Here is a 26475-nt window from a genome sequence, read left to right on the forward strand (position 1 = left end):
GCCGGGGGCCGGCGGCGGGGGAGGCGGCGGCGGCGGCGGCGGGGACGCGCGGCACGCCGCCATGGACGACAAGGCGTTCACCAAGGAGCTGGACCAGTGGGTGGAGCAGCTGAACGAGTGTAAGCAGCTGAACGAGAACCAAGTGCGGACGCTGTGCGAGAAGGTAGGCGGCCCCCGCGGCCGCGGAGGAGGTGGGGGAGGAGGAGGAGGAGGAGGAGGGGGAGGAGGAGGGGGAGGAGGAGGTGGGGGAGGAGGAGGAGGAGGAGGAGGTGGGGGAGGAGGAGGCCCCCCGGGGCGCCTGGAGGGCGGGAGGGGGTGCGGGGACCACCCCACCCCCCAAATACACGGACAACACTCCTGAAAGTCGTTAACACGGAGACTTGGTTAGCGTGGGGTTGTTCGCGGGTGAACGGGGGGTGGGTGGGTGGGTGGGGGGGGGGGGGGGTTCCTTCGCACACCACGGGGTGCGTGAAAGCTTTTGTTTGCAGACGAGGTAAGGGGCGTGATGGCAGGCGGACCTGAATCCAGCCCCGGCTGGCTTGGGTGGAGGCAGGTGGCGGCGGCGGTGGCGGCGGTGGTGGTGGTGGCGGCTGGTCTGGGTGCTGAGTGGCTCTTGGGAGAGGGATGGTTTCTTTTTCAGGAAGAAGGCAGCAGGTGTTGCGTTTGGAAACCGGGTTTCCTGGCACCAAGATATAACTGGGAGGTGTCCTGTTTATAAGCCGCCACATGACAGAAAGTTACTTCCATTTTTACCGCGTGTGTCCGCCTCCCCCTCCCCTCCCAATCCCCCAGAGCTTGCAGGTGATGGATTGATTGGGTAAACCCTTCTTGATCGTGTTTTCTTACCTTTCAGAAATCCGTATCCATTGATTAATTAACCGCTGAGATTTTTAAGGTCTTATTTTTTCATTCCTCCTTTATATTACGGACTAAATTGCTTCCCTGTATTTTCCTGTTAAAAAGCCCCACGAAAGAGTAAAGGAGATAGTTATTTTCAAGCCGTAATCTATATTTTTCTTAGAAGCCGGGATACTACCAAGGGATTTTGTCTGTCTTATTTGTGAGCACTCTCCTCTTAAGGGTGGGGGGTAATAGCCCGTGGTGTGTTTTTCAGGAGTTTGATGTTGTCCAAGGCCTTTGTATATTGAGTAACTACTTAGCACAAGAGACTTTCTTTCTTCAAATAGAACCGTGAAGAAAATAGTGTTTCCGCCAGTGAAACTGTTTTGCCTCTAGCCTCAGTTAAGTTTTTATTTTTTTTGTGTGATAACCTGTAATTTCATAAGTCCTCAAAATTAACCCTTTAGATGATCTCTCTCAAGCTCGAGCATCACTGAACTGTCCAGTTTGGAAATTGGCTGAGTCAGTCGGCCTTACTGTAATCCAGACATCCAAAACTGGAGGTGCCAACCAAGAGGCGGCTGAGTCAGTCCAGTGTGTGCCTATGACAGTCTGATAATTTTAGGGTACCTCCTTGCAGAAGGTTGTCCCGCTGCCGGGAAGTATCACGCTTGAGTCTTAAACTCTCAGGAAGCTTTCTGGATCTGTTAAAAAAGATTTTTTTTTTCTTTTTTAACTTCAGCTTCTCAATAAACTGGGTTACCAGTTCATAGCACCATCCGTGTATTTAAGCTGACACCTTAGGCTGTGAGCGAGTGGGTTTTCTTTGCATATCTCCGCTAATTCACAGAGTGTCACCCATCACTTGGTCCTCTGACCCATAGGATGGAGTTGCTGGTGGGAAAAATAGTTGGCTTCACAGACCTCTTCCAGCATTTCTGGGGTGTGTGTGTGTCCCCATTTTGTAATAGGTTTAAATATTTATTAATTTTTAATTATATGTCTGTGTGCTAAGTGCTGATGCCTTAGGAAGCCAGAGGCGTCAGATCCCCTGGAACTGGCTGGCAGTGAGCTGCCTGATGGCGGGCGGGGTCTTGGGAACTCACCCAATCCTGGTCCTCTGTAAGAACAGTCCAGGTTCTTACCTGCTGGGCCATCTGGCCGTCCCCTGTTTAAGTTCAGCCTATCAGAATTCAGCTCTGCTCCACAGCTTGCTAGCTTCCGGTTCCTGCACTTCTCATGCCTTATCTGAGGCAGGGATGACACTTAACAATCTTGTGAATGGAAGCTATCAAGAGGCTCCTCAAACAGTCCTGACAGGGAGAGAGCACTCAGACAACGCTAAGAGCGTGGGAGAGGATACCTAAGTTTTTCATCTCCTTTCAGATGTCACTCCCCTGGCTTTGGGAAAGATGTGATAATATATGTTAATGAGGCGTCTGGTGATTGTACTTCAAAGGAGATTTTGTGTCTAGTGGCCCTAACCAAAGCTTGGTGTATTTCCCTTCATCTTCAGCACCCAAATTACCGGGGTTTACGGCAATGTTGTAAACTAAGCAGCTTTACTTCCCAGTTGGTCTCATGAATACTCTGCCCTTCCAGAGCAAGAATGCAATGTAGGCAGGATGTAACAGAAGTCAAACATTATACAGATCACCTGTGTGTGTGTGTGTGTGTGTGTGTGTGTGTGTGTGTGTGTGTGTGTGTAAAATTCCTTTGGCTAGTTTTCTAGGTTTGTCGTTTTTAATTTCTTTTTCCTGTGTGTGTGTATGTATGATGTGTTTGTGAGTGCACATGGCAGGGTGGGGGGTTATCAGAGAACAACTTTGTAGAGAAGGTCCTCTCCTTACACTTTATATGAGTTCTGAGGATCAAATTGGAGTCTCAGGTTTGGGCATCACGCACCTCTACCTGCTGAGCAATTTCTCAGACTAAAAGTTAATAAGTTTTTATAAAGAGCGGGTCTCAGTATGTAGTCCTGCTGCCCTGGAATTCTTATGTAGACCAGGCTGACCTCAAACTCTGCCTGCCCCTGCCTCCTGGGTGCTGGGAATAAAGGTGTGCACCACCATGCTTAGCCCACCAAGTATTTTAATGATGTGCATTTTAGATGTTTTGTAGAAAGTGACGTTGTGTAAGATGTGTTCCCCTAGAAATTAAATTCCTATCCGAATTCAGCTTGCCTGAAACTGAAGCAGCTGAAGTCGAGATCAGAGTGGTCCTGTAAAGCCTGTAGAGGCCTGTACTGGGGCGGTGGTGGTAAGACTCATCTTAGTGTCCGTGGGTGAGTAGCTGTCAGTGGGGGGGCACAAAAGACACGTCTGCCTCTGAAGTTCATTTCTGTCGCTGTAAAATAGTGAGGCTTGTCTCTGAGACGACAGAGTCACCATGCTCACCTAAAGTAGCAGTCCAGACTGTGAAGCTAACTGGACTCTTCTGTGGGCACACATACCGCTTCTGGACGGCAGTGTGCACAGCACTTTTAGATGGCGTGCAGGGGAGCTGCTCTGCTCTGTCCAGAACGTTCTGTGACTAGAACTATATTTAACTCTCGTCTTGGGAAGAGTAAAAAAAAATATTTTTGACCTGTTAAGCTTTATTTTATAACTGAAGAATGTTTGTGATGATAATGGGGGGGGGGGGCTGCTTCCTGTGTTAATCCTTAATCAGAAAACCTGAGACTAGTGTAGAAATCCGTGGAAGTTCTAGTAGGGCTGGAGAAATGCTCCACCGTTAGAGGCTAGGCTCACAACCAAAACAGAAGAAATCCGTGTGAATTCTACTTTGAATTGATGGTTCTGTTTCATGGCTTTGGCTCCAAAGCCTTAGCATAAGCACACATTTAAGATTAAGTCCACATTGGGAAAGAGCATACACTTGACTTCTGAAGCAGAATTGTGTCACCAAAGGTTAGATCCTCATGGACATAGAACATGTGAATTGAGATAATTGGTTACTCTCTGCATACAACTCTAAACAAAAATTAAAGTGGTTTTAACTGAGTGTGGTGCTCACACCTTTAATTCCAGCACTCTAGAGGCAGAGGTCAGCTTGGTCTCTGTAAAGAGTTCCAAGATAGCCAGGCTACATGAAACCAACCTTGTCTCCCAACCAAAAAACAGAGGTGGTTTTAGTGCCAAAACCCCTAAGTGGCTGCATAGTGAAACCGTCTCCAGAAACAAAAAAGACAAAACGGAAAGACGGAACTGGTATGCTCATTTTACTTGGGTTTTTTACTGGGGTCAGGGTCTCACTCCATAGCTCTGGCTGGCCTGAAACTTGCTGTGGTTGACCTCAGACTTTGGGAACTCCACCTGCTTCTGCCTCCCTGAGCACAGAGAGGACAGGTGTGAGACACTGTGCCCCGTGGTGAATTTAGTTCAAAGTTGTATTTGAACAGGGTCTGAACTGCAGAGATGTAGAAAATGTTTCTGACTACACCAAAGAATGGCATGGTCACCGTGGACTATGTAGTTAAGCTGCAGTGTGCTGACTGAGCAGATCAGCATTTTCCAGCCCATCTAAGCCACTGTCCTTAAACTGGCAGGTAAAGAAATTAACATGAGAGCAGCACAAACTAGTGACTAGAAAGTGGACTTTGTAAAATCAGGTGATTGCTTGACTCTGTATGTGATGTGTAAAATATATCTAGGTAGATAACAATATTTACATTATAAAATTTGTTTTCGTTGAATAGTTTTATATGCAGCGTGTAACTTTTGCTTAAGTCTTCACTTAGTTTTTGTCCTTTGTTTTGGGTAGTATTGCTACGGGTAGGCTTTGTAGTACCAGGGATCAAACAGACTAGATTGTCCATCATTGAGACAGTCTGATGGGCTTGGTAAATGAAACCAACTACCAGAAAGAGAATGATGTTAGAATCACAAGAAATTCACATCCCTGTTGAGGAAATTTTACTTGCTTTGAATTGATTTTCTTTTACATTCTTAAGTAAATGTCATGAAATATAAACCTAGTCTAGGTTATTGAAAGTAACTTAAATGAGGGCTGGAGAGATGGCTCAGCAGTTAAGAGCACTGACTGCTCTTGCAGAGACCAGGGTTTATTCCCAAAACCCATGTGTCAACTTATAACTGTCTGTAACTCCAGTCCCAGGGGATCCAATGCCCTTTTCTGGGTACCAGGCACACGTGGTGCATAGTCATGCAGGCAGAACACTCATAAACATAAAGTAATAAATCTAAAAACAAAAATTGTTTCAAGTAACTTATATGAAAACACCTTTTTTTTTTTTCTTGTATTATTATTAGCAATCAAATGTTACCTTTCCCTAACATTACTTTTCAAGTCTGTTGGTGGTGGCGGTCATACTAACCTTAGGAAGGAGGTCTGTATAGTACAGATTGTTCCCTTTCTAGGAAGGGACTTGGTTTGTATCTTTTGTAATTTATAATAATCTCTCATCCGTGTTTTTTTAATATTCTACAAATTTATTTGGATGTAGAGGCTTGGTGTGTGTGTGTGTGTGTGTGTGTGTATAGCTATGTGAAGTCAGAGGTCAACTCCCATTACCATGTGTTGTTTTTTAGATTTATTTTATATTTATGTGTATGCGTGTTGTGCCTGTATGTATGTCTATGTATTATGCATGTGTCTAGTCCCTGTAGAGGTCACAAAAGGCCGTTGGATCCCCTGGAACTGGAGATACAGACAGTTGTGAACCACCATGTAGATGCTGGAAAGTGAACCCAGGTCCCCACTGATCCATCCATCTCTTTAGCGCTGCTGTAGACTGTTAGAACATCATATAAGACTGTTTGGCGGATTGCCTGTTCCGCGTTTTGCTCTCTGTGAATTTGCCCAGAGTTAGAGATGTACATTGAAGCAGCTCCTTCGTGTGTAGAGGGGAAGCATCGTAGCCTTCGGGTAATGCTATGGCAGTGGGCCTCCTGTTGGCAGTAGGGGGTGTGACAGACTTGAATACACGGTAGACCCAAGACTATTTCTTAAATGGATGAAAAAGGCAGTGGATGGCTGGCATACTCGAATAGAGTGTTTGCAGTAGTAATTCTGGCTACCAAGTCATATCTCTACGAACTGTGGTCTTTTTGGTTTTGGGAGACAGGGTTTCTCTATCTGGCTGTCCTGGAGCTTGCTCCGAAGCCCAGGCTGACTTCAAACTCAAGAGATCCGCCTGGCTCTGCCTCCCAAGTGCTGGGATTAAAAGCGTGCGCCACCACCACCTGGCCCCAACTGTGGTCTTAAACCACAGTCTACACTACAGCGTTAAATTTAGTCTTATCTGTGTCCCAGAAATAATCAAATTTCTGTTGCTACATCATAGGAAAAACTGGAGAATTACATTCTTAGAACTGCTGATGACTTTTTGTGCATACGTTAGGAGTCCATGCATAATTCTCAGGTGTTTGTACTATAATTCTCCAGTGTTTTTACTAGATTGAATAACTGCATCAGTTTAGGACTGCCTACCTGACTTGTTAAGTTAGAATAAACCCTCAGTTAACGGTGTGCACGCGCACTAACCCTCACAAGCACTTTCAGTAATGTGGTAATGAGAACATATTTTATTACACAGCTAAGAATCAACCCTCAGAGCAATTCAGTTGGGGGAAGAAAAAAAACAAAACCGGTTGTTTTTACATTATACATGGGAAAGATAGGAGTTGATGCTTTAGAGACACAGGCCCCTAGATACCTCATCCAACAGGTATGAAGACCTTAGGTCATGCATACATTAGCACTGGGTAGAGAGCCTTTGCTTCCTTTCTTTCTAACTAATCACGGGCCAATTGAGGGAAAGAATCAGTTCCACTCTCCCGGGGAGCCACTGGCCTCATCTCAGCAGCTTTTGTTGGAAGATTTGAATGAAAAGACTCTTGCAGAAATAAGAGGCTAGCTCTCCAGTCAAAATCGGCCTAAAAAATTTAGAGCACTGTACACAGATCACTGCTGATGGAAGAGTTGTCACTGCTTAGAGCTACTTCAAAATAAAAGGATGAGGTAGGGATGTGGCTCAGTGGGAGAGCATGTGTCTGGAATATTGAATAACTGGGCTCTTTGGATCCTTTACCAGCAAGAGGGGAGGCAGCTGGGTGTATCCAACTGGCTTAGGTCAGACTGAGGGTACAGTAACTTGGTTTACAGTGGTTTTCAACTGTTAACCCGCTGTTGATTGATTGGGTGGAAAGTGCATGCCACAGCATGACATCCACAGCGTGACATCCATGTAGAGGTCGGGGACAACTTTGAGGTGTCAGCTCTCTCTTTCCACTGTGTGATCAGGGGATCGAATCATCATCAGGCTTGGAGGCAAGTGCTTCAGCCCGACGAGGCATCGCTCTAGCTCCCAGTTTTTGTGGGTGGGTTTTTTTTTTTTTTTGAGCTGAGGACCAAACCCAGGGCCTTGTGCATGCTAGGCAAGTGCTCTACCACTGAGCTAAATCCCCAACCCCTAGCTCCCAGTTTTTAGTCTTACTGCTGCAGTTTTGTTTGTCCAGGCAGGATCCTGAGTCAGTACTGTGGATCACTACAGTAGAATATTGAGTTGCTAGAGAGAAGTGTGGAGTTAATAGTCTTTAGAGAAAATGGAACCTGCTGTGAGCCAGGCAGCCCTGTGGAAGTGGAGGCAAGGACTCAGAAAGGAGTGTGAGGTCATCCTCTGCTAAAGTGAGTTGGAGTGTAGCTGGCAATGATCTTACTAATCACTTCCTAGTCCGTTCTAGTTGACAGTTGGGTCGCAGCAGTGGTATAGCTCTTGAAAGGCCTCTGTTGATTGCTTTTCTCATTCTTACTGCCCTCTGCTAGACTGCTTCCTGTGCTTAGCATGCACTAATGCTTGGGCTTTGTCTGCCCGACTAGCTGTGAGGACTGCAGTCTGTGATGGGCAGCAGCAGTTTGACAGCAGGGCTGGTTTTTCTGGCTGTAGAAAGTAAGTACTCTAGTTCCCGTCCGGTCCGATGCCTTCTTGCAGCATATTCAGCAACGGTTTGGTTTGGTTTTTAAGCTTTTTTTTGTATTAAACAGATGATCACGTGGTTTTGTGACTTGGCTTTTTCACTCATATGTCAAACTCGAGTTAAAAGTTATTATTATTAGGCCGGGCGGTGGTGGCGCACGCCTTTAATCCCAGCACTCGGGAGGCAGAGCCAGGCGGATCTCTGTGAGTTCGAGGCCAGCCTGGGCTACCAAGTGAGTTCCAGGACAGGCGCAAAGCTACACAGAGAAACCCTGTCTCGAAAAACCAAAAAAAAAAAAAAAAAGTTATTATTATTAAAAATGAGTGTTTCATTGTCTGGACAGACTATGCTTATTTTCGTGAGTGTCTAGAAGAGAAGTTCCCTTTTCCGGTAGTGTAGTGTTACCTGGTGGTTAGTTTGTCACGTCCCCCAGAAAGCCCAGAGCAGTAGAGCTTTAAACAGAGTAGGAGCTGGTGGTTCTGGTGACTGAGAATCCCAGGATTGAAGGATGCTTTGGACCATGATCACGTTAAGCTCTTGTTTTACCAGTGAGCTGCACATCAGACCCCAAGAGTCAGGCGTTTACTCCTGAAAACGTACAGAACTGGCAGTGTAGCTCAATAGGTAGAGTGCTTGCCTGGCATGCACAAAGCCCTGGTTCAGTCTACAACTCTGTGTAAATAGGGAACATGAGGTACATGTTTATATAACCCAGGTGTTTGGGAGGTAGAGGCAGGAGGATCATCTGGTACATAGCAATTTTTAGGCTAACTTTGCCTGCATGAGACCCCCATCTGAAGAAGAAGAAGAAAAAAAAAGATCTGAATTTTAAAACTTGGAACAAATAGAACTTACATTATGAATGCAAAAATAACCGAAAATTACTAGTATTTATCACGTTAGTAAGGCAGTAGGTGATAATGGGGGTCACGGCCAGGTGAGTACTTACACTGTAACTTGAAAGAGCTTCCTGGGGCTAGAGGGATGTTTGCTCACAATTGTGAGAACCAGAGTTCAGAGTGGCATCCATGTCACAGGCTCAGAGTCACGGACACCTGTCATTAGCTCTGCGTGATCTGACCATGTCTGCGGGCCTCTAGGCACACACGTTCATGTACACTCACACAGACAAAAGGGAATAGGAATACATGCTTTTAAAAAGGAAAGAACTTCCTTGGCAAAGGCAGGCTACTAAAACCCTCCTCCAAAGTCTCCTAGCTGGGGTGATAATCTAAACACTTGGGAAGGTTGCGCAGAAACATCTCCATGAAGTTTAGGCCAGCCTGGACTACGTGGGTCATTGTTTTGAGGTAGGATTTAACTAAGGAAAGGGTCTCCTCACTAAAACCAAGGCTGCTCTGGAGCACATTGAGTGAGCGCTCTGTTCGGCACACACTGAGTAGATTATGAAGGAAGAGAAATAGTGTCATCTCTGGAGAGTTTGCGAGTATCAAACTAGACCTAAACAGTAACAAAATTAACACTAAATGTGTGTTCAAGCTTAATGAGATGTTAAGAAATATTGGCTGGGGTGTGGCTCATTGGTAGATTGAGTACTTTTTGTGAGACTCTGGGTTGGGTCTTTAGCAACACACACACACATACAGGAAAGGAACTTAAAACATGAAAGTATTAGACTTGACTTTAAAAATCCTCGCATTGTGTCAACTAAAAATTACCATGGACTATAGTCGCCCATTGCTTGAATGCTTAGGTTACGTTCTGAGAAGTTCATCGTTAGGCAATTTTACCATAGGAATGAGAAATGCAGATATGCAAGGTTGCTGTGGGCAGAATTCACCAGGAATACCCTAACAAAAAAAGTACATGAACAGTTACTTATATTACAGCTATAGTGTATATGAAATTGCATGTGCTACACTTTCTATACATCTGGTCACACAGTAGATTTGATTTTTATACCAGCGTTACTTCAAAACATAAGTAACACATTAACCATGTTGGAACAGCTCTGACGCTGTCATCCCTGTAGTGTAAGGTTGGCCATGACGTCATTAGGACGGTAATGACTCTATCCAGCAGCAGCAACACACACAAGTCAGTAGAAGCCATCATGAAACTTGGGAAAATGAATCTAAGTAGTGAGATACATATTTGTCATGGAAATAAATGTTCTTGTAGCACGAATCTCAAAGGTCTTATTAATAAAAACAAACCTGGAGCCAGGTATTGGGGTGAATACTGGAAGATCAGAGAAGCAGAACAAGCCACGGCCACCTCATCTCGCCAATTCCTCAGCTGATCCTGTTTCCTCAGACTGGAAGCTTCTGTGTCCTTATCCAGAATGAATCTCAGCTGAAGTGTGCTGCTCCAAAGCCTAAAAGCTTAACCAACTCTACTTCCTGATTTTCTCACCTTATATACCTTTTTGCTTCCTGCCATCACTTCCTGGGATTAAAGGCGTGTGTCACCATGCCTGGCTGTTTCTGGTGTGGCTTTGAACTCACAGAGATCCAGATGGATCTCTGCCTTCGGAATGCTAGGATTAAGGTGTGTGTGCCACCATTTTCTGGCCTCTGTGTCTGTCTAGTGGCTGTTCTGTTCTCTGACCCCAGATAAGTTTATTAAGGTGCACAGTATATTGGGGGACACAATATCACCACAGGTTTTCGTTTAGTTTAGTTTGGGTTGGTTTTTTTTTTCTTCTTCTTCTTTTAGGAGTGGCTTGTTGGTTTTTCCAGACAGGATTTCTCTGTGTAACTGCTGCCCTGGCTGTCCTGGAACTCACCTTGTAGACCAAGCTGGGCTCGCACTCAAAGAGATCCACCTGCATCTGCCTCTGGAGTGATGGGATTAAAGGCGTGGCTGTTTAGACCTGGCTAGTCTAGAACACATACATGTGGCTCCCACACAAAAGTGGAGCTTTTCGTTACCCTCTGAAGCCCCCCACCCTCAGCTGTTGTTTCTGAATCTGTCTGATCCTCCACTGTCCTGAGTGCTAAGGAGCCTTAGTCTGCTTTCTGCCTGTCTCTTCTGGACACGAGGATAAGTGAAGTCATGCATCATATGACCATTTGTTTCTGGCTTCTTTGACTTAAAGCATAGTATTGTCAGAATCATAGCACATACCAGTGCGGTTTTGTTGTTGATTTTTTTTTTTATATAATGAATCTTTTTTTAAAGGTTTATTTTATTATGTATACAGTGTTCTGTCTGCATGTATGCCTGCCCACCAGAAGAGGGCACAGATCTCATTACAGATGGTTATGAGCCTCCATGTGGTTGCTGGGAATTGAACTCAGGACCTCTGGAAGAGCAGCCAGTGCTCTTAACCTCTGAGCCATCTCTCCAGCCTGCTGTTGTTGTTTTTTAGGTTGGTTACTGCTCTCAATCTGGTTGAGTATGCTATGTTATATCAATTCATGACTTAATGGGCATTTGAGAACTTCGTACTTTTTTGCCTATTAACCCTTGCTGTATCTCCAGAGGACCCGAGTTCAGTTCCCAGTGCTCGTGTCTGGCACCTTACAACTACCTGTAACTCCAGGTCCAAGGGATCTGATGCCTCCTCTGGTTTCTAGACACAAATAAATAAAAAGTAAAAATAAATCTTTTAAGCACAAGAATAATGCTGCATGGATAATTGAGACACTTTCATTTCGATTCCTACCAGCATAACGTCAGGGATCCGAGTCGTCTGCATCCTTATAGACGTGTCATTGCCTGTCTTTGCTGTTGTAGCCATGAGTGGAGGGCGGGGAGGTCTCTTTGTGGGGGTTTGTAGCTCTGGCTGTCCTGGAACTCACTCTATAGACCAGGCTGGCCTTGAACTCACAGAGATCCGCCTGCCGCTGCCTCCCGAGTGCTGGGATTAAAGGCATGTGCCACCACCGCCCGGCTGGGTTATTTTATTTTTATAAGGTATGCTTCCAAGTGATTTTCCCCAGATTTTCTTTCAATAAGTAAGAAATGCTGTTAAATTTGTAACTGAATCTTTTTAATTGTTGGTTTTCCTTTTCCAACAGGCCAAGGAAATTTTAACAAAAGAATCAAATGTACAAGAGGTTCGCTGTCCTGTTACTGTCTGTGGAGATGTGCATGGCCAATTCCATGACCTTATGGAACTCTTCAGAATTGGTGGAAAATCACCAGATACAAACTATCTATTCATGGGTGACTACGTAGACAGAGGTTATTATTCTGTGGAGACTGTGACTCTTCTTGTAGCATTAAAGGTATGAGTAAGCATTAAAGGAGTAGCTTCAAATTAGGTCAAAGGCAAGAATGTTAGTGTTGCATGTGTCCTCTGTTTAATTTCTGGTCTGTTTAGCTGAAATAATAGTTGGCTTTGCATCTTTTAAAGAGAGATAAAAATCAATGCATTAAACTTGCATCACTTCAGAGAAATGTATAACTCATTTGGGTCATCCATAACTGAACTCCGTGAATTATATTTGATTTAAGTACTTACTCCCTTCAGGTGGAATCATTAATCAAGTCTGTAATCCATGCCATGAAAAGTCCATTGTTCTTGACTTCCTGTTCTCCCTGCCCTGCACTCCAGTGCTTTCCACTTGAGCCTCGGGAAGCTGATCCTTTCCTCCGCCTGCTTGTTCTGCCAGATGAAATCTCCTTCAGCTCCTCTGTGTTCTGTCTTGTGTTCCCCTGTTCCCAAAGTCTTCGTTAATTCCTTAGTAGAGTCGAACTCATTAAACTCTGTGGCTCTCCTTTGTAGTCTGCTCTTAATTTACCTGCTTGTAGATCATAGCAAAAACTTCTCACCGCAGAATATTTTTATTCATTGCTCTGGACTTTGCATTCTTTCTTTATCCAGTTCCACACAAGATTACTCTAGCCACTTCCTCCATGTGCCTCCTGCCCAGACTCAACAAATGCTTGGGAGTTTTGGATTTCAGAGAATTTTCATGTTCATAATGAGATAGATGTCTATAGTAGGGACCCAAGTCTAAGCATAAAATCCATTTGTTTCATTTATGTACTTAAATTTAAGTTAATTTACAAATAGACAAAAGAACTATTTAGAGAAATGAATTTGAGGTTAAAACTAACAATACTGGTGAGATATGATTGTACCACAAGTTTCTTTTCCTTTTCTTTCAGGTGCGCTATCCAGAGCGCATTACAATATTGCGAGGAAATCATGAAAGCCGACAGATCACCCAAGTGTATGGCTTTTACGATGAATGTCTACGAAAGTATGGAAATGCCAACGTCTGGAAATACTTTACAGATCTCTTTGATTATCTTCCACTTACAGCTTTAGTAGATGGACAGGTGTGTATGGGTGTAACTGTGTCTTAGAGAAGGAGGTTAAACGTGGGGAAATATCTACTATTAGGAACTCGGGATCTATATTTACAAGTTATGTTTAAGTTTCTGACTTTGGGTTGAACCTGGGGGCCCAGTGTCTGGTGAATGCTAGGCAAGTGCCCTGCCACTGAGCCACATCCCCGTGGTTTGGTTAGTCTGGTTTTGGGGGGTGGGGTGGGGAGGGCATATGCGTGTTTTGGAGGTGGTCTTGCTAAGCTGCCCAGTCTCAGACTCACTGAACCCAGCATAGCTTAATAGTGTAATTCTCTTGCCTTAGGCTCCCAAGTTGCTGGGACACCAAGCCCTGCTTTCTTTCCCTGGCCTGGAAGTCTTCTGGCCAAAGAAGATATGTGCCAGTGTTAGGCTAGTGTAAATAAATGCCGGTCTTTGGGTGTATATAGGAATTAGTAACACAAGATTGTTGCTAGAGTTTTTCTGCCTGGCCCACAGTCAGGGCAAATCTCTCTCACCCGCCAGTCCCAAGCCGCTCAAACCCGATCAAGTAAACACAGAGACTTATTTTGGTTACAAACTGTATGGCCGTGGCAGGCTTCTTGCTAACTGTTCTTACAGCTTAAATTAATCCATTTCTATTAATCTATACCTTGCCACGTGGCTTGTGGCTTACCGGTACTTTACATCTTCCTTGTCCTGATGGCGGCTGGCAGTGTCTCCCCCCCCAGCTTCCTGTTCTCTCAATTTTCCTCTCTGTTAGTCCCGCCTATACTTCCTGCCTGGCCACTGCCAATCAGTGATTTATTCATTGACCAATCAGCAACACATTTGACATACACACCATCCCACAGCACAAGATGTTTTTGGAAATTGTGTCTATATTACACTGTCTCCTGGTTCTCATTAGTAACTTCATTCCTGTGTATTTTCACAGTAACTACAAGTATCATAGTGTGTATCTTGTTTATCAAAGGGTAGTCTGTTTCCACCGTATTGAGGCATGTATAAGACATTATACAGGTTTCCTGGTTCAGTGTTTAGAGGCTTCCTGGTGAGCTGATTCAAATTCATATATAAAGCATACAGTAAGACCCTGCAGTTTTAAATGATAAAAGCCCAGTGCCCTTGAAGGTGTAATAGATACTCTTTGGCTTGCTGGTTTGAATAAATTTGATTATAACAATCCACATTTTCCCAGCCATGATTTTGGATACTGCAATAATTAAAATGACAATCCTTGGTCTATACTTGCTAACTTTAATGAAAGCCTAAATTTATAAGGTGTTAAATTTTAATTAAAATTTAAATTTTTCAAGCAATAGTCTTTATTAGTCTTAAAGTAATGAACAAACTATTTTAGAAAGATAGTGTTAATAGTAGTGATAGTGTATCTGATTTTGAAACTTGGAATATACATTGGTACAGCTCTGAATGTATTTCTCACATCCACCAGCATTCCTCAAACTCCTCAGTCTTTGCCAGCACACACATACCCCATGTGACAGGTCATCGTTTATAAAGTACTATCACTGGAAGACATGAACACCTCAGAAGTCCAGTAGAAAAACAAATAGGTATACAGAGTCAGAGTCCTGGGAATGACAAGCTTAGGATATATATATGATGGATTTATATACATAATGGTGGATTTTTTTTTAATTTTACACTGACTATGCTGTATTAGGGAGAGGGCTGGATACAGTCATGTAGACAGACCTATAACCCTAGCATCCAAGAGCTTCAGGCAGAATTGATGAATTCTAAGCTAGCCTGGGCTACATACATAGCATGACCCTGTCAGTCAATAAATAAGAAACTGTTCACTAAAATGTTCATTATTCTCTTTGATTCAGTCTTCAGAGGATAGTCCTGAGAAAAGTTTCTAAAAACTTGTCGTTTTATGTACGAAGTCCTAGCAGTTCACTGCCCATAGTAAGAGGAACTGCAGGCTACTGGGGAGGTGGCCCGGGGGTAAACATGTTCTTCTAGTGTATAGACAGATGAAGTACTTGTTTGGCAAGCACGAAGACTGAGCTCAGATCGCAGCACCCAGGGAGGGCACGGTGCCCACCTGGGACCTCTCCCAGTGATGGCATTCCCAGAGCCAGCTAGCTGCCTAGCCAGATAAGCAGGCTCTGGCTTCAAGTCCCTGCCCCAGGAATGGAGAGTGATAAGGAAGACATGCAATACCGACCTTGGGTCTTGCACATACGTGTGCACCCACTAACATGTAGACCTGCATATGTGTGCATACTGCATACAGTTAACAGGAAGAGGAGTGTGCAGGAGAAATGACTCAGTGAGTACAGCGTAAGGAGAGAGCAAACTCCCAAAAGTTGTCCCTTCCCCTCTATGTGTCCCTACACACATCACACACACACATCAAAAGTAATTGAAGATGGCAGACTGTATAGAAAATAACCTGCCAGTGTGGTAATGTACTCAGTAAATCTCAGGAAAACCAAAAACCTATTGTAATCAGTGACAGGAATCATAGGATGTTGATGTTTGACAGAAACACAGTTTTATACATCAGGAGTACTCGGCAGAAAACAGTGACTGATGAGGAGGGTGAAGATCCTATTTATCAACAGCACTGACTAGAACGCCTGTGGGGCGAGGGCGAGGCGGCTGCACCGCTCAGTGGTAGAGCATGCAGAAGGCCCCCGCACCCCCAGGACCACAAGGGAAGCAAAGGAAGCCCCTGCACCCCGGTACTGTAGAGGCTGCTGCTGGTGGTGGTCTGACTCTGCTCTGCACTGCAGTTAACAAGTTTTTCAGGTTATACTATTTTTTGGGCAGCAGGAGCAGGGTGGGGGGAGGGGAGCTGTCAGGGCTAACATTTACAACCACTACTTACTCTTCATTAATTTAGCAACTATAAAAATACATATATTTTTTCTTCTCAATTTATAAACAGATATTCTGCCTCCATGGTGGCCTCTCTCCATCCATAGATACACTGGATCATATAAGAGCCCTGGATCGTTTACAAGAAGTTCCACATGAGGTAAATTTGGCGGTTTTGTTTTAACAAAAAAATATAATCACAAGTGGTAAGGCTAAGCATAACTGCTAATAATTCATAATGCATATCTGTTCTCCCTGACCAGGGCCCAATGTGTGATCTCTTATGGTCAGATCCAGATGACCGTGGCGGATGGGGTATTTCACCACGTGGTGCTGGCTACACCTTTGGACAAGATATTTCTGAAACATTTAACCATGCCAACGGTCTCACACTGGTGTCTCGCGCTCACCAGCTTGTAATGGAAGTATGTACTTTTCCTTCAGAATTACCTTTAATCTCATGGTGCGTGCATCTATAATAAGGCTTCATGACTGGGGATGTAGGAAATATATCCTCATTACCAAATGAAGGAGGAATCTGAATTTACCTTTGGAAGTAAGAAAGCTGCTACCTCCCCAGAGCAAAATTATCATTCAGTTTTTAAATTGAGACGTAAAAGTTGGGAAAATAGTACCACAGTTTTTTTATATTCTTTGCTCAAATTCCTAAAGTGTAAGTATCTTAAGCATATGTATCTGCTCTCCTTCTTTCTCCTCTCCCCCCCACACTTTACTCTCTTCTCTCTGTTTGAATAGCCCTGACAAATGCTCCTTACCCCCAAAGCTCCAGGTACATTTTGCTAAAGCCATTATCTTTTGTAATCAGTATTTCAGTCAGAACGTTTCCATTGGTATACTCCTACCTAAATACTTGAGTCCGATTTTTGTAACAAAGTTTAATTTTTGCAGTGTGTATAACAGTCCAGATTATAAGTATTGTTCACATTTTATGTGCTCTTGATGTTTTGAAATGACCAAAGTTTTGTTTTCTAAGAAACAGCTTTCTAGCCGGGCGGTGGTGGCACACGCCTTTAATCCCAGCACTCGGGAGGCAGAGCCAGGTGGATCTCTGTGAGTTTGAGGCCAGCCTGGGCTACAGAGTGAGTTCCAGGAAAGGCTCAAAGCTACACAGAGAAACCCTGTCTTGAAAAACCAAAAAAAAAAAAAAAAGAAGAAGAAGAAAGAAATAGCTTTCTAAATCTGGGCATGTTGGGTGCTTGTACTCCCAATATTCAGGAGGCCAAAGCAGGGGGTCATGAGTTTCAGGCCAGCCTAGGATATATAAGGAGACACTCTTAAATAAAGGCCCCTTGGTAGGGGCTGATGGTTCAGCAGTTAAGGGCACAATCTGCTCTTCCAGAGACTCCTCAGTAGAGACTTAACTAATGTTCCTTATGATTATGGAGTTATCTCATGCATGCTTGAGATGCAGACTGTAGAGTGATGTGTCCTTAGTGCTTTGTATCCAGGAGGTTTGAAGTCTGTCCCACTGCTGGTTATAGTGACTGGTCACTTAGTTGCAAGCAGCTCCTGTTGTATTGTAACTACTAACGGGATAAAAGAGAACACAGTCCTTCTAAATCAGCAAGGAATGTCTTTAAGAGGGTGGAAACAAACTTCACCAGCCCAGAACAGGCAAGGAGTGGTGTAGGAGCGTGAATAAGAACACGTCCATGGAGTGACATTTAACCTCATTATAATTATATAATCATAAATGTCAATGGTGACTGGATATATTTTTTTAATGTAATGACTAAGACTTTTGCTTTCCTAAAAGTCAGAGGCTCCCAAATTAGAAGATAATCAAATTTCAGTTATTATTTGAGACAAAACTAAAACATACTTAACATCACAAAATAAAGGATGGAAATGGTATGTTGTGAACCAAATAGATAATTACCAAACATAGCCTGTGAAGTAAGAGGCTCTGGTGCAGGTGACCCTTAGAGATTATCGAAGTCATTACTGATAAGCATTGGCTCAGCTCTCCAGGAGAGCTTACTCAAGTGTGGTTTGCCTAATACTACCTTCAAGATTGATATAGCAAACTTTGGAAGCCAAGTACTTTCTGTCCTGTCTCAGCACTTGGGAGGCTAGGGCAATTGTAAATTTGAGACCACTGTGACCTAAATAGCAAGATTCTTTCTCAAAAAAGAACAAAAGAAAACCAAAAAATGCATGCGCGCACACACACCCAAATAAATAAATAAATAAATAAATAAATAGAGAGATAGATAAATGGCAGAGTTTATGAGGGAAAATGGGGAGATTACCATCTTTGTCTGAGAAGTTCAGTGTAGCCCTAAGCCAGGATCCTAAGTATAGGTTAAGAAAAGCTCCATGGTTACTGAGAAGTAGAACAGGAATCTTGGACCTAAGAGTTGTACAGTATCTGAGCAGGTGCATAAACTGTTAGATCATAGAGGTAACTTGACTACATAGCCACAGAAGTACTTAGGATCTGAGCTCTGAGTCAAGATTGAACTTGGTAATGAAACAATGACCTCCTTACTGTTGCAGGGTTATAATTGGTGCCATGATCGGAATGTGGTGACCATTTTTAGTGCACCCAATTACTGCTACCGCTGTGGAAACCAGGCTGCTATCATGGAATTAGATGACACTTTAAAATATTCTTTGTAAGTAACATTACATTTTCATTGTATGTAGTCACTTTTAGAGGGAAAAGTAACGATTGAAAAACAGAGGAGTTGGGGCTGGAGAGATGGCTCAGCAGCTCAGAGCACTTGCTACAGTCATGAGAACTGGAGGTCAGAACCCACAAATACCTCTAACTCCAGCTCCAAGGGATCCAGCACCCTCTTCTCTATAGATACGTGTACATGTGTGCACATACACTGAATCATATACACATATGCTCACATGAATAAAAATCTTTTTAGAATGAAAAACACTAAAGAGTTCTGTTTGAGATGATAGAACATGGAATGTGTAAACCCTCTTCCCAAACATTTAACTTGAGAATTGTTTTCTTTTGATGTGCTGTACATGCAACCACGGCCTCATACATGCCAGTTCATTGCTGTGCCTAGCCCAGAAAAATATGATTTACACTTTATTGACATTTTCCCAAGAGCTTACAGGTAATGGGAAAACATTTAACCTTAAGAGATCTTAAGCCAGGTGTGGTAGTGCACATATTTGATCCTAGCACTCAGGAGGCAGAGTTTTAGACCAGTCTGGTCTAGGGAGTGAATTCCAGGACAGCCAGGACTACATACAAATACCCTCAGAAAAACAAACAAATTAACAAGAACCCAGAGAAACCTGTCCATTATAACTATTAGAGACTTGCATTCCTCTCCTTACCCCCACATTACTCTTACAGAAACTACCCCAGGGGACGGGAGAGATGGTTTGGTGGTTAAGAGGACAGGCTGCCCTTGAGAAGATGCAAGTTTAATTCCCAGCATCTCCATGGCAGCTCACAACCATCTGTAATTCCCGTTCTGAGAGATCCCTCTTTGAGCACTGGCACTCATAGCACAAAATTAAAACTTACCTTTAAAAGTTTAAAGTAATAAAACATGTACTACTGGAGGATGGGTCCCGTAGGCCCCTATTTACCTAGCATACATGAAGCCCTGGGTTCAAGCCCAGCACTATGTAAACTGGCCATGTGATGCAGATCTGTAACACCAGTATTCAGGGCTCAAGGCCAATCTGGGATACAGGACACCTTATTTCAAAAAACCAAAAACAAAATGTAAATAAATAAAACATTTGCTGTGTACGCTAACACATGCTTGCCTAAGACCCTAGCACTTACGAGGTAGAGGCAGGGAGATCAGGAGTTCAGAGTGGGCCTTACTGTGAGTTTGGGGCTACTCTAGGCTTCATGAAACCTTGTCTCAACAGCAACAAAAATTGAAAGTAAAATACTTCCCCTGACAGTTATGAAGTCTGTGTGTCTGCCTATGGTTACATCCTTCAGGACTGCTTGGAGAAGGAAAATACAAGTGGGATTGATCTCAAGACCACAGAGTTGGTTCAGAATACGAAAATGAACCAGAAAAAGTCAATAACTGGTGGTTTTAACAGACAGGAAAAGCACTTGATAAAATTCAATGTTCTTTAAATAAAGTCAGCAAACTCTTCACAGAGGAAGCTTACTGTGCCTGAAGACAGGTACACTCACCCTGATTTAACATCGTGATGGAGAGGATCAGCACTGATCCTAAGGCCCTTCAGATGATAATAGTGTCACGAGTCTTTTCCGCCAGGCACTAACAGCAGTGTTGTCTAAATTTTCCCCATAGCTCTGTGCTGTGAAGCGATTGATCACCTGTAGTGAGGTGCTCAGGGTCATTCCAGTCACGTGGAAGGCAGTAGTAGCAGGAGGAGACAAAAAGGGGGGCTTTGTCTATTCAGGGTCTTCCTGGCTCATTTGCTGACTCATTTTCTCTGTCATTTAGTCTTCAGTTTGACCCAGCACCTCGTCGTGGAGAGCCTCATGTGACCCGGCGTACCCCAGACTACTTCCTATAACTTCCTCCCCAGGACCTTTCTTTGTATGTGGAAGTATACCTGGCTTTTTAAAATATATATATATATATTTAAAAACAACAGTTATCTATGTGTTTCTGTAACAAATTGTGATGTCTTGACATTATAAACTACATCATGGACCAAACGTGCCATACTAATGATGAGCATTTAGCACAATGAGACTGAACTTATTACACTGTGTTCTAGATCAGTCTGCCTGCTGTGTTGTAGGAACCATTCTTCTTGGCTGGTTAAGCAAAAGGGGTCACTGACTGCTTCATCTCCTCTGTGCTTGGAAATTTAGTTACAGTGTTTAACTGGCATGGATTAATAGAGTCGGAGTTTTATTTTTACGATTTCACAGCTGACTTCCACTAATTCATTACCCTTTATTTTATTGAAATGTATAACTAACTGAAGAAGAGATTCTTGGGAGTATGTTGTCATAACATTAAAGAGATTTCCTTTCATTTGATCTAAATTAGTGTTTGATGTTGATCTGCATATTTCTGTATATTTGTCCTGACAGTGCTTGCATCCTGTTTGGTGTATCGAAAAAATAAACTTTGCAACGTAAACAAGAATATTCTAACTGTGATACGCATTTAATGGAAGCATTGCCATTTTAAAACTTGATACAAATACCTAAGACTGCAGTTGGTTCGTTTTCATTTCCTTTTGGCTTTTGAGGTGATCTGGTATAGTCCCAGATGACCTTGACTCCTTGGTTCTCCTGCCTCTACCTCCCAAGTGCTAGGACTAGGTGTGGGGCACCTTGCCAAGTCACAAGTCTCTGATGTGTACTGACAGAATTTACATGGTGAGTTTAGGGGCTGGGGATTAACTCTGGTAGGGTGCTCCAGGCCTTAGATTCAATTCCAGGTTATGTGTGCGTGTGCAAGTGCGCGCGCACACACTTGTTTATAGTTTACATTTAGAAGCAGAACAAAGTCAAATATTTGCTGATAACTTTTAGACCATTAAAAAGACATTTTTTATGTTTCTAAACATTTCATTGGGTGATTTGTGTTCATAATTTTTAAGTACAAAATTTGGATTGTCTGCTTTAATAACTCTAGACTAAATATAACAAGAAACTTTAAAGGCCAAGATAGGTTGTCTCTGACCTAGAAATAGGGATAAATTGATCTGAGTTTAGTAGTGATACTATTCCAAGGTCATAAATACCATCTCTAGAATGGGCGGTGGTGGCTCACGCCTTTAATCCCAGCACTCTGGGAGGCAGGGCCAGGTGAGTTTGAGGCCATCCTGGGCTACAGAGTGAGTTCCAGGAAAGGCTCAAAGCTACACAGAGAAACCCTGTCTTGAAAAACAAAACAAACAAAAAAAAAAGACACCAAAAGCAAAGACTTGGGTAGTTTTGGAACTGAAAGATAGGAAATATGGGGGCTGGGATGTAGCTCAGTTAGTAGAGTTTGCCAGGCATAATGAAACCCCGGGTTCAATCCTACCACTTTATAAACTGGGTGCAGTAGCTTAGGCCTGTAATCCCAGCACTTGGGATGGGGGCTAGGAGGATCAGGAGAGTTCAAGGTCACCCAGGGCTACATGAGACCCTGTCTCCAAATATTAAAGATTAAGACAGACTCTAAGGGCATCAGTGCATACAAAAACAACAGCTCACACTCCAAATGTACCTACCAACAATGGTCTTGTTTACTGTAATTTCAACATGTCCCTGAAGTTTATGTGTCAAAAACTTCATCCCTGGATTTAAGTCAAAATTACATAGGATCAGTCTGCTCTGAAAATCAGTAGAATCAACATTCATACTTGAAAATTTTGAAATACTGTCGTAAGGTGGATTCAAGAAGCAGAAATCAGTTCTTACATAAGCTAGGGGTTGGTTGGTTGGTTGGTTTTAAGATGGTCTAACTCAAATTCCAGGAGGCATGTGCCACCATGCCTGGCTGAAGCCTGGTACCAGATGTCTGTCTGACATATCCTTTTTTACCTTGCTCTCACTTTGGTACATTGGAAGATGACATAGTCCACAAACCACTACATACAAAGCAGTCCTCTTCCATGTATGTAGGTATGCTCCTCTGAACAAGAGGAGCTCAAGGTACAGCATGGCTTTAATGTGAACACTGGTGTGACGTCACGAGTAACGACTTCAGGACAACAGGTAGTGTGACTTCTTTACTGGCTGCTCTGTTCTTTCTCTTCCACATTAAGTACAGTGTCCACAGTTATTCCTATGTCCTCCAGTGACAAGCCTCCCTCTGCTTCCAGAGGCCTTCTGGGAAAGGACGTGGAAAGGCTGTACAGGGATTTGTGGTACCCAATTTTCATCATCCAGTCAAATAAGACCTAGAAGAAAAAAGGCTTTAGTATCAGGCAAAAGGTTCTTCCAGAATCTTTCTCACTGTTGCATTGTACAGCTCTGTCACTCTGAAATTGTGTCCCAAGAAATGAAAAGTAATTTCCACATCTTCCAAAGAAATTTTCTAGACTTTAAGGAAGAGCAGTATGTCATGAACTTGGAGATCTGAATAACCTCAAATGCCTCTGTTACACACAAGGTGTGTAGGCCTACTAGCATGGTAGTGACAAAGCCCCATTCATGAATAGGGAATGGAAAATAGTCAATGGAACAGAAAACATTTGGAAACAAAAATCTGGATCAAAATCACGAAGCAGCTTTGTGGAAATTGATATATTTGGGCCCCTGAAACAAAGCCCAACTTACTGTGGGCCATTCCTGTAACTATTCATAAAGATTACTATATACACACTGGGTTCAAAGTCCAGTACCACACACACAAAAAAAATTTAATCACGATAGTTTTCAAATCCAATGCCCGGCGGCGGTGGTGGCGCATGCCTTTAATCCCAGCACTTTCAAGGCAGAGGCAGGCGGATCTCTGAGTTCGAGGCCAGCCTGGTCTACAGAGTGAGTTCCAGGACAGGCGCCAAAACTACACAGAGAAACCCTGTCTCAAAAAAAAGTAAAAATAAAAAATTCAAATCCATTTGAAAACACATTTGCCTCAAAACATGAAATATTAAAGCATGTTTTGCTTCAGAAAGAAAATAAGCTGGATGAATTTCCATACAGCTGTAGTCCCTGCTATTCAAGAGCTGAGGCTGGAGGACTCCTGGAGCCAAAAGTTACTGGGTTTGAGACCAACCCAGGCAACAGCAAGATCTTGTATCTCAACAACAAAAAACAAATGACAAAGAATGTTCCAAGGGAATCTAAGTATCAATATAACCCATGCCTTGAATTGCTAGTCACCAAGCCAAGAATCCACTGCTGATCTAGATAATCTGCATGTCATGATTTTAATTAAGACATTTTTAGAAGTGTGGGAATTGAACCCAGGTCTTTTGGACATGCTGAGCACCCACTCTGCCACTAAGTTTACACTTCCAACATTACATCTTTCTGCCGGGCATGGTGGCGCACTCCTCCTAGCACCTGGGAGGCAGAGGCAGGCGGATCTCTGTGAGTTCGAGGCCAGCCTGGTCTATAAAGTGAGTTCCAGAACAGCCAAGGCTACAAAGAAACCCTGTCTTGAAAAACAAACAAAACCCAAAACCTCTTTCTGTTGGTGGTTTTGAGTCAGGGTCTCACTAACTGGCTCCAAACTCACAATCCTGCCAGGTGGTGTCATGGCCATAACCCCTGGGGGAGAAGGGTTACACTCAAGTTATACCTGCAGCCCCCAAATATGACCTTTTAAAATAAGCAGCGAGGAGTGGTGGCTCGTGCCTGTAATCTGAGCTTTGGGAGGCTGACACAGACTGAGTTCTAGGCCAACCTCAAATGCATAGTGAGTTATAGGCTCCCCTGGGCTTCAAAACACCACTTTACCCACCAACTACAATGCAATTAAACAACCAACAAAATACAGCTCAGTCAGAGAACGCCTGCCTGAAGCCTTAGAGCTATCCTATGGTGGAAGAACCTTTTTGTTCACTGTGAAGATGTGTCATTCTGATTGGTTTAATAAAAAGCTCAACAGCCAATAGCTAGGCAGGATTTTCAAGCACACAGGACGCTGGAAAGAAGAAGGGGGGGGTTGCTGCCAGAGAGGAAGCAGCATGGATAGCACAGAGTAAAGGTAATAAAGCCAGGAGACAAAAAGTAGATTGATAAAATGGGTTCATTTAAGTTGTAAGAGCTAGTTAGTAACAAGCCTAAGCTATCAGCTGAGCTTTTATTACTAATCTGTCATTTATTTGGGAGCTGGCTGGCTGGACAGAGAAAGACTAGCTACATTATCCTTAACACTAAAAAGAAAAAAAAAATTAATGGGAAAAACAACAAAATGTAAATGTAGAGATCACAATTCAAAGAATTTATCAAACCTTATGCAATGCAGAATATCCGTATTGTCTATGTGGTAACAGATCCCACTGCATTTGAACACACTATTGACAAATTTGATAAGTAACTATTTCTGAAAACACTGATTTCCTCACCTGTGAATTCCAAGACTTGAAAAATCTCCTCCTCAAAACACGCCCACTTGGGCATCGAAGGGCAACAGTAACTACCTGGGGAATACAAATACTCAGGTAAGCCACAGTGGTCACCCAGACCTGCAATCCACACGGGAAGCTGAGTCAAGAAGATTGCACATTTGAGGTCAGCCTGAGCAACAAAGTAAGGCCCTATCTCAAGAACAGAAGTCCAGACAGGAACTCCAGTCTGGCCTGGGGATGTGGCTCAGCTCATGTTCAAAGCCCTGGGTTCAATACCCTTCCCCACATATACAAGGGTGGTTCACAAGTCAGTTGCCGGTACTGTGAAGGTGGAGGAGGGGCATCAGAAGCTCAAGATGTTATGCAGCTACACAGGAAGCTGGAGGTCATCCTAGACTACAGGAAGCTTTGTTTTTAAGTAGGCTGAAGAGATGGTTCAGTAGTTAAGTGCACTGCTGCTCTTCCAGAGGACCCAGGTTCAATTCCCAGCACCACTATAGCCACCGGCAACCTCTGTAACTCCAGTTCCTGGGGATATGATCCCCTCTTCTGACCTCCATGTGGTGCACAGACATACATGCTGATTAAACACTCATCCATATCAAATAAATCTAAAAGAAAATTATTTTTAAAGGGGCTGGAAAGTATGCACTGCTCTTGCAGAGAACCTGGGTTCAGTTCCCAACATGCACATCAGGGACTCAAAACATCCTGCAACTCCATTCTAGGGGATCCAACGAACGTCTCTGGCCTCCATGGGCATCTGCACACGAGGGCCACATAAACTTATGCAAGCACATACACATTAAAAAATAGGTAATTTTCCTCCTGGGGATTCAGTATCTGGATTGCTGTCTTTAACGTCTTTTCCCTGTGAATAACTTTCAGATTTTCCTAAGATATACAAAGTACCAAACTTAAATGTTACAAAACTGAGTCTCTCTTAACTGTATGGCTGAGGAGTCTAATGGATGCTGAACTTCACAAAGTGGGACACTGGCAGTTCCCTTTCTGGGCATTTCCCCAGTAACCTGATGGCTCTAAAGACAGGCAGTCCACCTGCATCCATCACCTATAGCTAAGACGGCCAACAGCAGAGGCCAAGACAGGCTCCCGCCATGACCAGGCAGGTGGGGTATCTGTCCCAGCCCAGCCACGGTGAACCACTCTTTAAACGCACAAGAGCTGCAGTTTCATCTCAAGGGGAGACTGGTGTGAAGGCGTCTGCCTGTCTCAATGCTTGTTCATAGTAAGCAGCTCACTCACTAAAACAGTGGGTGCTTAAAAGACAGCTCAGCAGACTGCCTCCCAAAGCGGCACTCAGCCGAGCCTCGGATGCCATCCTCAGAAGACACGACTCCAGGGCAGCCACAAGGAACCTGCTCTTCTCTCTAAACCCAGGGGTAGGTGGGACTTACCTGCCTATGACATCAAAGGAAATGGAGAATGAGAGAAACGTACCTCTTCAGCTGTTTCTGAGGGTTCTTCAGGTAAGTCAGGAACCTAAAGGAATATGAGTATTAGTGGAAGGAAAGTAAAAACATCTCCAAGAAGTGGGCACTCTCAGGAAGAGCCCCGTTCAGTAGGTTACATGCATCTAGGTTTTAAGAGAAGGCTTCTTATATAGACGTCTATC

The 26475-nt window shown here is 43.5% G+C and overlaps 2 protein-coding genes across 3 annotated transcripts in view; one reads left to right on the forward strand and one right to left on the reverse strand.

Annotated features, from left to right (window-relative positions):
• On the forward strand, positions 1-20968 carry Ppp2cb (protein phosphatase 2 catalytic subunit beta). Its single transcript, XM_052751990.1, has 7 exons — positions 1-163; positions 11765-11974; positions 12861-13034; positions 15946-16035; positions 16139-16300; positions 18396-18514; positions 20312-20968. The coding sequence occupies exons 1-7, from the start codon at positions 62-64 to the stop codon at positions 20382-20384; spliced, it is 930 nt and encodes a 309-aa protein (XP_052607950.1). The 5' UTR covers positions 1-61; the 3' UTR covers positions 20385-20968.
• Positions 20312-26475, reverse strand: part of Ubxn8 (UBX domain protein 8) — a 24533-nt gene continuing 18369 nt past the window's right edge. For both annotated transcript variants that reach the window (XM_052751992.1, XM_052751991.1), the window contains exons 6-8: positions 26301-26342; positions 24837-24911; positions 20312-22718 (exon numbers count right to left, since the gene is read on the reverse strand). In XM_052751992.1, coding sequence (XP_052607952.1) covers positions 22548-22718; positions 24837-24911; positions 26301-26342 — 288 coding nt within the window. In that variant the 3' untranslated portion in view covers positions 20312-22547. The remainder of the gene's footprint in view (positions 22719-24836; positions 24912-26300; positions 26343-26475) is intronic.

This window comes from Peromyscus californicus, unplaced genomic scaffold (assembly GCF_007827085.1).
Source record: "Peromyscus californicus insignis strain IS unplaced genomic scaffold, ASM782708v3 Scaffold_23__1_contigs__length_62951481, whole genome shotgun sequence".
Classification (NCBI taxonomy): Eukaryota; Metazoa; Chordata; class Mammalia; order Rodentia; family Cricetidae; genus Peromyscus; species Peromyscus californicus.